Source organism: Giraffa tippelskirchi, chromosome 10, assembly GCF_054371585.1.
Source record: "Giraffa tippelskirchi isolate mGirTip1 chromosome 10, T2T-mGirTip1v1.2.pri, whole genome shotgun sequence".
NCBI lineage: Eukaryota > Metazoa > Chordata > Mammalia > Artiodactyla > Giraffidae > Giraffa > Giraffa tippelskirchi.
Window position 1 is genome coordinate 83164739 of NC_137284.1, and position 12280 is coordinate 83177018.

General features: G+C 32.2%; 1 protein-coding gene across 6 annotated transcripts in view; it reads left to right on the forward strand.

Moving 5' to 3' along the window:
* The window catches only part of SEMA3A (semaphorin 3A), a 251443-nt gene extending 241630 nt beyond the window's left edge, over positions 1–9813 (forward strand). For all 6 annotated transcript variants that reach the window (XM_081531719.1, XM_081531720.1, XM_081531724.1 and 3 more), the window contains 2 exons: positions 7288–7430; positions 8801–9813. In XM_081531719.1, coding sequence (XP_081387845.1) covers positions 7288–7430; positions 8801–9256 — 599 coding nt within the window. In that variant the 3' untranslated portion in view covers positions 9257–9813. The remainder of the gene's footprint in view (positions 1–7287; positions 7431–8800) is intronic.
* The last annotated feature ends 2467 nt before the right edge of the window (positions 9814–12280 follow it).

Here is a 12280-nt window from a genome sequence, read left to right on the forward strand (position 1 = left end):
GTTCACATAAGAAGGCTTTCTTATCTCTCCTTGCTGTTCTTTGGAACTCTGCATTTAGATTGTAAACAAAAAGTTGTTAAATATGCTGTATTTTTTAAATTCCAAAAGTTATGAGCAAAAAATATTAAATAAAATTCAAAGTAGTATTCTCATTATTATTTGTGGAAGGTTTCTGCTTCAGCAGATGGATTTTTCATCATCTTCTATCATATCTCTTTGAAAACTCTAAATTAAACATTTAAAATTCAGATCTCTGGATTTTTAAATATATAAATTCCTGTTGTAATTTTACTATGGCATATAAATTACATGTGCTTTCTTGGTAAAGAATTTGCTATATAATCATGAAAAATAAAACATATCAGACATTCAATATAGACTAAATATTCTAGTAGATAGCTTCATATTGGTGATGCTTTTTAAATAATTGAGTTTCAGCCTTCCTTATACTAAGAAGCATAGAATATTCTGATGTCACAAGATTATTAAGCACATTATTAAAATGACTTCATAGTTAACTTCAGAGCATTTCAATTTCACTTTTATATTTTAGAGTAATAAATATCTTAAAAATGAGACACTGGCAACTCTTTAATACAATAATTATCTATGAATAATAAAACTAAAATACCCTAGTCATGTCTCTGTTTATCTGTCTACCTATCTATACACTCACAAGAGCATTCAAACACAAATCCACAGGCATCTGTGAATTCAAAGAAAACTATAAAACTCCTTGAACTGTAAAGTTTTAAGTGTTGTATTCTGGTAGATAATTATTTTCCAGCATCAGGGACAGATAGTAATTAGGGCATAAAACAATTTACCATTTACATTTATTTTAGCAATTTGATAAATTATAAGTTTAAATTTTCTCTGGGGTTCCATTAATTAATTTTTTTTTGTACTTAAGAAATACATGTATTAAGCACGTGAACTTTAATACATATGCACACACTTCTAGGTGCATGTTTGCATGCTACTAACATGCAACAAACATTTACTGAGAAACTAGTTTCTCATCATACAAAAGAGTGGAGAAACATTATACTAAGCGTTATCTTTATAAACAAACGAATAGTACCCTTGTTACAAAGCTTTTATATACTATAAATTTGTGTTAAGAGCACTGCAGTATATGAGATTATTGAACAGTTGTTAACCATCTTAATATTGTCAGGTCCAAAATATACACAAATGTTAAGGATGAATAAATTTTTGTCTTTTATTTTAAAATATTTAATGGCTTTCCAAGAGTTACTGATTCATCCATGAAATGCCTTTTCTGCTACTGCTACTTTAGAAGATATTATTCATCCACTTGAAGTCAAATTAATAGTTTTTCTGTTGATAAAGTGCTGGTTGTATTTTCTGGAGAAAATAATCTAGAATTCAGAAAGAAAAATCTAAGTAGTGTTGTTTTTACATAAGAAGTGCATATCTATGTCACCAGGAGTTGGTGGACAACATTGCCTTTTCTGCTTTTCTTGACCTTTACAATGAATATGTTTAGTTGCTCACTTGTGTCTGACTCTTTGCAACCTCGTGGACTGTAGGCCAGGCTCCTGTGTCAGTGGGTTTTCTCCAGGCAAGAATACTAAAGTGGATTACAATGCCCTCCTCCAGGGGATCTTCCCAAACCAGGGATCGAACCTAGGTCTCCTGCATTTCAGGTGAATTCTTTACCATCTGAGCTACCAGGAAAGCCCTTACATTGAATAATATTGTGGAAAAATTGACAGTGTAAAATATTAAAATTACAATGTGATGAATACAAGTAGAATTATATTTCTCTTTATGTAGTTTAGCAACTAACTGAATTTGCTAAATATTTTAAATTGCTTGCAACCAATTTCCTTCTGGCAAATTATTTTATTTTTATACTCCTTATTAATGAAATTCAAATTTTTAATAACCTAAAAGGGAGAACATAAAAAATGACAGCAGAGAGCAAATTGTTGAATACATATATAGTTCATTACTTAACCTATATCTGTCTTTTCTACATGAAATCAAATTTCCTAAGATTCTTATATTATTAATATTTCAATCATGGGAGATATTTATGGGGTTAAAATGGAAAGTGAAATAAATGGAAAGCTGAAATGTGATGCCTTCTGTTTCTGCTACATTGGAAGAGAATCAAATACTATAAAAGGCCTTTAGCAACATGATGTTTCTGGACAAATGATGGATATCATGACTTTTTGTTGTTACAAAAGGAAGCAATTTATTTAACTTCTTTCTTTCCTCCCATTCTTTCTGGCTTATTAGCCTCATTTTATTTCCATAAATTATCCAACTAAAAGAGGAAATGATTAATTGAAGATTGCTTCCTTAAAAACATTATTGCTTTTCATTAACAGCTGCAGCATATTGTAGTATGTGCTATTCAAACACACTGATGCATTTAAAATAAATTTAATGTTTGTTGCTCTCAATTATTTTGCTCTAACTATTAAGTTCAACCCACAAGAATTTTTGTGCCAATTTAACAACTACACCCTTCTTGTCTACTACTAATATTCATGACAAAAGTTTGTATTCAAAACAGTCGCTCAGTGTGAAAAGTTTTTTAAAATGGATTAAAATGAGATTGCTTTCTTTCTGGAAAGATTACTCATTGGCATGGACATCCTTTAGAGATAGAGGTGACCCTAGATATGTGAGGATTTATGCATATAATTTCTGAAATCTCTGTTATTATCCCATATTTAGATTTTTGATTTTGGAATACACTTGACTAATCATCATCTTCTCTACCACATCTCAAATCAACTCATGTAACATTATAAAACTTAACAAATTTAGAAGACTTGAAATGTTTACAGTTCAATCATTTATTCTGTCATAATGAGGGTATACACCCTAAGCCATTTTAATTGATTGAACTCTTAATGATATATGTAATTATGATAACTCTGTGTCTTGAGGATGTCAAAGTTACATGAGATTTCAGCTTTTAAATGCAGAGTAAATCATTACCTTGATTTGCCATTTAGCAAACATCATTTAAGGGTTTATGATATCCTTGTGCCAGAATTGTGGAACACAAAAAAATGGAAGAAGATAACTAGACTGATAAATAATTGTAGCAATTAAGACTACATGTGCTCTAAAAGTACATGTAAAAAAAGGATTTTTGAAAGCAGAAAAGAGGAAATACCTTCTTTAATGGGGATGAGAGCAGAATTGATGTTGGGAAGTTCTTAATTTGTCTTATTATAGATTCTCAATAAAGTATTTTAAGTTCTGGCATCTAAAATATTGAACACTTAGTAAGTTTAGACGTCAAGAATCAAAATGTTGTTCCTGTTTGTAATTACTCTTGGAGAGAAGGAGAGAGAAAGAGAGACAGCAATAAGGGTAAAGGGGCAGAGGGAAGAAAGGAGGGGAAAATGGGAGAGATAAAAACATATAGTTATTAGGCCCCTGATGTTTCCTGTGTTGTACAAAATTTACTCAAGTAGTTGGGGTAGAAGGGTCAGAAAAGGGAGTGGGTATTTACTGAGTGCCTTCCAGTAGTCTATTTGGTATAAGTTCGGCTACAAGGATATACTGAACAACATGGGGAATATAGTCAATATTTGGTAATAATTGTTAATGGAATGTAACTTGTAAAAATTGTGTAAAAAATAAATTAAAACTTAAAAAATTTATTTATTGAGTATCGATTTGTAAGGTGTCAGGTGTGGCGAGATTAACAGAAAAAAATGTTTATGGGTTGTGACATGTAAGTACTCAAATATAAGAATACTTGTCTGAGGCCACTTTAAATGAAAGTTGTGATCCACAATTAAAAGTTGCTGGTGATAGAAACATTCTACTGCAGAGGAATTAGCAGAAACAAATGTATTCAGTGGCAATTTTGTCTGTTTAGTGTTTGGCGATTGGCAACAGAACTTTAAAAAACATAGAATAGGAGGTACTATTGTCATCTGCATACTCAGTAGTATCTCTGAGTATTACTGTGACTGATAGTTAATATGACAGGACTTTTAGCTTTACTGCTTACTAACTAGATTTTCTTTTGCTTTTAATTTTGAGAGAGGAGAGAAAGAAAGAACCAACTTAGAAGGAAATGAAACCTTAAGGTATTGGCAAGAGTAGTTATTAAAGGCCTCAAGCCAATGAGCCAGTTTCACCAGTTGTGGTTCTTAGCTTATTCAGGTGGGAAAGTGCCTGAAGGTCATTATATTTTTTGAAGAAACCCATGGTCTATTGCTATATTAAGCCATAAATCACTTGGTATAAATCCTTGGCTAAATCAAATAACATATTCAATTCTACTGTAGACAAATAACAGACTTCGCTTGTGGCTCAGATGGTAAAGAATCTGCCTGCCATGAGGGAGACCTAGGTTTGATCCCTGAGTCAGGAAGATCCCCTGGAGAACCGAATGGCAATCCACTCCAGTACTCTTGCCTAGAGAATGCCACTGACAAAGGAGCCTGGAGGGCTACAGTCCATGGGGTTGCAGAGTCGGACAGGACTGAGTGACTACACTTTCACTTTCTTTTCATAGACAAGTAACAGGTGAATTTTTTTTTAAAAGTCAGGAAACTTTTAAGAGAATTCTTTTCTTTACATTGGGAAATATTTGCTGTCACCAGAAGAGATTTTGGAGGGAACATAAAGACTAAGTAGGTTTGCTAGGACTAAGTAAAGTTAACAACACTATGGATCAGTAAGAATGATTAAATTAATTGAGAAGACAAACTGACTTTTTGAAAGTGTGCCTAATAGATGTTTTATTTATATTAAGCTCTATTATTTCTTATTGTACAAGTTACATTGGCTTTCTTAGCTGAATGTCCACTAATGTACTGAAGGATTTAAACAGATTTCTATGTTTGAGAGCAATAATTTATTTATACCTTAGATTTCTATAGATATCTACATTAATTTAGACAGATTAGATGAGAGACAAGTCAAGTATTATAAGTTTCTCCAAGAAAAAGACCCAATAAGCATGGCTGGTAAGAGAGAAGATACTGGTGGATCACCATGTTGTTTGGTTTTAAATGCAGCTGGTTTTTTTTTTTCTGTTTTATCATGCTGTTGTATATCTTATGATTCATTAATGTTTAGAGATTGAATGAAAAGTGTCTTCCTAAAAGTAAAAGGATTTCTTTAATTAAAAAAATTCTTTTTGATTTTTTTTTTTTTTAGTTTCACTGGAGTAAGAACACTAAACATGAGATCCACTGTCTTAACAAATTTAAAGTGTACAATACAGTATTGTTCAGTATAGGCATAATGTTATATAGCAGATCTCATTTATCTTACATAACTAACATTTTATACCCGTTGTCTAGCAATTCCCCATTTCTCTTCCCCCTAACCCCTGGCAACCATCATTCTGCTATCTGCTTCTAGGAGTTTTTACTACTTTAGATACCTCATCTAAGTGAGATCATGCAGTTTACCTTTTTCTGTGACTGACTTATTTCACTTAGCATGTTCTCATGTTTCATCCATGTTGTTGAATGTTGCAGATATCTACCTTTCTTATAATATTATAAGTAATTTATAAATAAGCATAATATAAGCAAAATAATTTAAATATCAAATAAGTTTAAACTGTACAACAGTTAGCAGGATAAAATGCATTCTGTGTAAACTCTCATGACCTCTGAGACAAGGCACTCTAATTATTCATGGTATCTCCTGAATCACAGATCATCCAGCTCATGTTGGACGAGAGATTCAATTTATCTCTATCCAAAGAAGTAGATGTCTTGCAAACTAGCACAGCAACACGTACCATATTTTTTCAATAAGAATATACTAATAATTTCAGGGGAAAAAGAACAACACTGCCATAGTCAAAGTATACATTGATAACACACATCACCAACATGAAATGAAATGTGACTTGAAATCAGTTAAATATTATTTCTTTACATTTCAATCATTTCATGTTTTTTTTTCAATTATTATTTCCAGGGACTTGATCTTTTAAATAAGAAGGGACAGATACTTCCCAATATTAGATGAGTTTTGTTTCATACCTAAAGCAATAAAGGAACAGACACTGGGATAAACATCCCTGGATTCAACAAATGCAGACAGAAGGTCGATCATAGCCAGGGTGAGAATAGGAGATAATGGCCATAGGCTGTGTGCAGGGATTGGGCGAACGCGGGATTTTGGAAAGCTTTAACTTTCCAGTTTAAAAGTACTGGACAGACAAAAGTACTCAAACAGTTATAATGAGAGTAAAACTGTCAAAATAATGCAAAAAAAGGGGCAAACATTTTTTTAATTAAAAATCTAGCTGAGTTTGAAAGAGTAAGCAAAAATTTTTCATGTCTACACTGTCAGTCCTCTGTGCATGTGAAAATATATTTATTATTGTCTAAATGAATTTAATGAGTTCCAGATTGTACCGGATGTCATAATGGAAACAGGATTATACAAGATAATAAGGAGTTTTTTTTTCTCTAAATGAGTTTTACCTAGACTCCCTGTGTCGTAGTTTTGATCTTAACTGTGTTTCATTTACCACATTGAAGGAGGTTACATAAAGGGTAAAATAATAGAAACTTAATCAGGAAACAGGCTTTCTTATTGCTGTATTTTATTATATACTCTTGCCATATTCTTTAGCCCAATTCTTGAAAATAATAAAAGATGTGTAATTTTAAAATAAGGACAATTGAAACCACATTGCATTATAATTGTGCATCTTTCTTCTGAGCCGTCCCAAACATTTCACATCAATTGATCTTCAGAACAAACTTGTGGATTATTTAAGGGTTATTGGTAGGGAATATAAACTTCCTGAACTCATAACTTCTGTAAAATACTACACAAATATTATTGGTTGGTGAATTTAATTTTAAAGATGAAAAACAAAGAGGCAAAATTAAGTTCTCAGAGAAAAACTTGCGTTTTGAAAAATGCAATCGAATTACTTTTTCTGCTGGAAAATAGTGCAATATAAACTGGTACAATTAGAGCATAGTTTACAATGAAAAAAATTTCTTGGTAAGTATTATCACGGCATATTAAGATGTATAGTTTGACTGATTTTGTTAATGTAATGCTATTTTCTGGTAGACAAATCTTGTATATGCCTTATATAACCCATAACAAAAGATCTAGTCTGTTTAGGTAGACACTTGAGTTCTGAAACCTTGACATTTCTGCCATCCTCGTTAAAATTGGAAAAGATTTCCAACTCAGCAACAAGTCTATCTCCTGAATTTCCAGATAAATATTCTGGAAAGTTGAGTTTACTTCTCTAACATTTTCTCATTTCATTTCCTCGTCACTGGCCAGATAATCACCATGGCTACAGCTTTGAAGAAAGAATCATCTATGGAGTAGAAAATAGTAGCACGTTTCTGGAATGCAGTCCGAAATCACAGCGAGCTCTGGTCTATTGGCAATTCCAGAGGCGAAATGAAGAGCGAAAAGAAGAGGTATAGGAAAGAAACTGGATTCACTCTATCTAACATATACTGTTAAGTGACCCCAGCGTGGTTGACTCGAGAGGGGGAAAAAGAAATACTGTGAATATTTATTCTTTTCTTAACCCACCAGTACCTATTCATTAAATAAGTATTAATTGCAGATGATTTTATGGCAGGCGTTGTGCTAGGAGTTAAAGGAACAAAGTTGAACTGTAAGAATTTTGTCCTGGAAGTTGTTTGCGGCGGGGATGGCGGCGGGGTAGGCGTGGCGGGCGGTACATTTTAGAAATATTTTTTTCTGCCTGGAGTTATCTATTATGTTACATTCACTTGTATACAAGAAAAAGAAAAATCCTCCTAACTAATTTTAACTTTTGTTCAATTGATTCTGCTATCCAAACATGTTTCCCTTCATTAACTTCTTCCTCAAATAGGAAGAGGCAGTTAAGAGAAAGGAGTAGTAGATTCAGGAGGAAAGATCTTAGGTCCCAGTATGAACTCTGATGTGAATTATGCACGTAGTTTCATACAAATATTCCTCCTCTATGAATCCATTTATTCCTCTGTAAAATTAAAAAATTATACATAGAAAATCTCAGTGAATACTCTGAGACTTTTAAACTTTTTTAAAACCCTTAAATAAGGGTAATCATACAAAGTATGTGATTTATGAAAGTACATTTTGCAGACAATTTTACATAATCTGAATGTATAAGTGAAAGTACCCCATTATCTCTTTTGACAGTTGAAGCAGTCTTTAAACATTTAATCATGTCATATAAATGTTAAGGTTGATTTTATATGTTACCAGCTTAGGCTTTCAGAGATCTCTTTTGTAAATTTCATTCAAAGTGCAGTTAGACATATTAAATAACATGTCTTCATGTCACATCTAGGACAGGAAATTGAATAAATAAGTAAGCATGTAAACCCATACTTTTTCTGCTTGCTCAACTACCAAATTTATTTCATTTTTTCAAACCTTATTATAAATTCATTCTAATGCTGTACTGTTTTCTAGTATTATGTTTCTGTGTTTCCAATTCCAATACTCACTTTCTCCTATATTTATATACTTCATTTCAAAATATTAAAATATAACATATCTTTGTCCTTTCATCCTCTTATCTTAATTATTTTAAATTATTATGAAAAATTTTATTAAGACAATAGATAACCAGTATTTTGTAATACGTCTTAAAGCCAGGAGAAATTTATAACTCTTTTCTCTGATGGGGTAATGATATCATCTCTCTTAAACTAGAAATTTTACTGTTAAAATGTGCCTCACTATACAATACAAATTTTTACTGAGAGAGTTTTGGAGCTTATATTTCTTGTAAATATATATGATTTCACTGCTTATTTTCTTTTGCTAGATCAGAGTGGATGATCATGTCTTCAGAACAGAACAAGGCCTTCTACTGCGCAGTCTACAGCGGAAGGATTCAGGCAATTACCTCTGTCATGCAGTGGAACACGGATTCATGCAAACTCTTCTTAAAGTGACCCTAGAAGTCATTGACACAGAGCATTTGGAAGAACTTCTTCATAAAGATGATGATGGAGATGGGTCTAAGACCAAAGAAACGTCCAACAGCATGACGCCTAGCCAGAAGGTCTGGTACAGAGACTTCATGCAGCTCATCAACCATCCCAACCTGAACACAATGGATGAGTTCTGTGAACAAGTTTGGAAAAGGGACCGAAAACAGCGTAGGCAAAGGCCAGGACATACCCAAGGGAACAGTAACAAGTGGAAGCACTTACAGGAAAATAAGAAAGGCAGAAACAGGAGGACCCACGAATTTGAGAGGGCACCCAGGAGTGTCTGAGCTGCATTACCTCTAGAAACCTCAAACAAGTAGAAACTTGCCTAGACAATAACTGGAAAAAATGCAATATACATGAACTTTTTCATGGCATTATGTGGATGTTTACAATGGTGGGAAATGCAACTGAGTTCCACCAATTATAAATTAAGTCCATGAGTAATATTACTAACAGGCATTCTTCCGAATACCAACACCTATTAATAGAAGTCAGATGAACACAGATGTTCACATTAGTGACTTTATGTTTCCTATGAGATTTCACCATACAGGTTTCACTTTCTTCTTTGCCTGAGAAATAAAAATGTCATTTGCCATAGTGCCATCTAAAGAAGAAAAATGGCATCAGCAAAGCCATTTTATTGAACTAGAAGTTTAAGATAAACTGCATGGATTTACTAAGCTGATGAATATTCCAAAACATTGTTGGATTCAAGGATATCTTTTGGCTACCAACATTCATGTTTATGTGTACTGGAGGAGTAAAATGATACTGAATGAAGTGGTCTGTGGAAATAAAAAAAAAACAAACATAAACCATTCATCATCGAGAAGAAAAATGGAATACACTGATCTACTACTGATGTCTTTCTTCCAGCTTTGATCTAAAGATGTATTTTATTAAAAGTATAATTTAAATGTACCATGACAAATATGCAGAAAAAATTAGCTCTTTCCTAAGCTAGAGTAAGTTTTTGTCTTACAGTTATTGTGGTATATAGTTTTTGTTTTTAAAAAACTCCAGTTGTGTGCTGCTTTTTAAAAATGTTTTCAGTTTTGCAAGTAAAATAACCAATATTGTCCTAATGCATATATACATCATTAACAACTAATTCCTAAAATCTGGATATAAAGTATGCTTTATTTCTCTGAGGAATTAAGAAAATAACACCTCCCTTTCTTCAAATATTACCTAAATTAATTAGAAACTGCATAAATCTTCTTAGAAAAACAGAGCATTTAACTGGAAGGAAAAAAAAAGAAATCAATTTGAAAATGCATTTTGTTGTACCTAATGAATCAACAAAGAGAAAAAGGATTGTATATTTCATAAAAATAGTAAGCATTGGTTTAATGTAATGTTAATAGAAAATGTCTTAACTCTTCACTTGAATCCCTGTCTGATATTTGAGATATAAAAACTCTCTCTTGACTCCATTAGTATTTTTATCTGTGTCACTTAATTTTTTTGAGAAGAGGGAGATCAAGGATATTCAGAACAGCATCCTAAAAGCAAATTTCCCAGCTCTGTTCACATTTTTATCAGCTGTTTCTTATCTCACCTTAAGACAATTATCTGTCTAAAGAACTCATGATTCCTTTCAAGTCAGTGGGAGTGACTTTTATACAAACTATTTTCCAGGACACAATCCACACTTAAAACATGTAAAGCTCTTTGTCTTCTGCAGCAACTTATAAAATAAGATAATTATTAATTAAGAGCTTGCCTGCTTCATTGTCTTAAGATGATTCCTTAAGAATAATTGACTTCAAGATGTAAAAAACGTTCAGCATTGCAATGCACTTTCTTTTGTGCTGCACTCCTCTTTCCAAGAATTCCTCTCTGGGTCCTTCATCATGCACAGAAATGCAAAGGGAACATATTATTGCTAATTAATGAAAGCGGCATTGAAATTCTAACTATAGCTGTCTTGGGAAATAACTCAGAATTAATTTCTCACCTCAGACTACTGTGAATTTTCAAAAAATCCTCTTATCAGCTGAAATATTTTACAGATGAAAGCTCATGTTTCAATTTAATGATTACTTTGAATAAATAATTTTTTGACGTTTGTTTCAAATGGGAGCCTAGAAGTACCCTATATTCCATTTTAGGCTCCATTGATTAATACAGTGTTACTTTTAGAAGTAAATTCTCAAATGGTAGCTGAATTTTAAATTATCTGAAGAACAGACTCCTATAGAGAAAAAAAAAAGTATTTGAGATATAAATCAAAGAACAAAGAGTGCTCCAAAAATATGTCCTTTTAAAATTTTTCGTAGAGTGTCTTAACTGTACTGCAGTTCAGTATTGCATTTTATTCTAAATTTGAAGCAGAAACACATTTATTGGCAATAACAAAAGGATCTTATGTGTTATTAGTCCTCAAAAATAAAGGATTTGAAAGGATAGAGATTATGTAACTTTAGGGATACCTTCCAATATCTGAATGCATTTTGTTCAGCACTATGAAATACCCTTAGAAAGAAAGTCTAGATTTCAGTTAAAAGAAACAAAACAAACAAATCCACCAGCATGTCTTAATAAATCATCAGGTCTACATTTTTGAAGAAAATTATAGATGTAAGTTACAGATAAATAACTCTTATTCCAGTCTTAATCTTCTGTCAGTGTGAGTGGGGCAATTTGCACAAAAAATAATTAATATCCCATTTATTCAGTTTTAATAGACTTTGGCTCATGCTTGTATCATCAGAGTTGAAAGTTTTTTAAGAGACTCATGTGATCTTGAACAGATTATGACAACAATCTTAAAATAAGAGAAAGTACATAACAGAAGAGAAATTATGGCCCACTTGAAATCAAATGTAAAATGTAAATGCATGTAAATGCACACTTAATGCTACTTTTTATGTATTATTTAGTGATTTTCAATGGTATGTGTTTAATATTTTTGCTACCTACACATTAGGCAAAAGAGATGTAAATAATTTTGAAAAGAAGAGGAAGGACAGTGTAAAATTCAACTTTTTGTAGGTACCCCATTTTATTGTGTTCAACATCATCCTAAAATGCAAGATTTTCCCACATAGGTGACAAAGTGGCTCATGTGCTATTTAAGGGAAGAAGCTGTGTGCCCATTCAATTAGCATGTTTTTTGCCAGGTAGTAAATATGTTCCATATCTGTATTTATCATTGGATTTCAGATGGGAACTAGAAAACTGGAGAGAAAAATGTAATGAAACTGCTGCTGTAAATTACTCCTGTTAGCATGTATTCAGTTGCTAAATACACATTTCTTCAAAATATTTGAATTCAGATGTCTTTACTATTCCGTATAGCA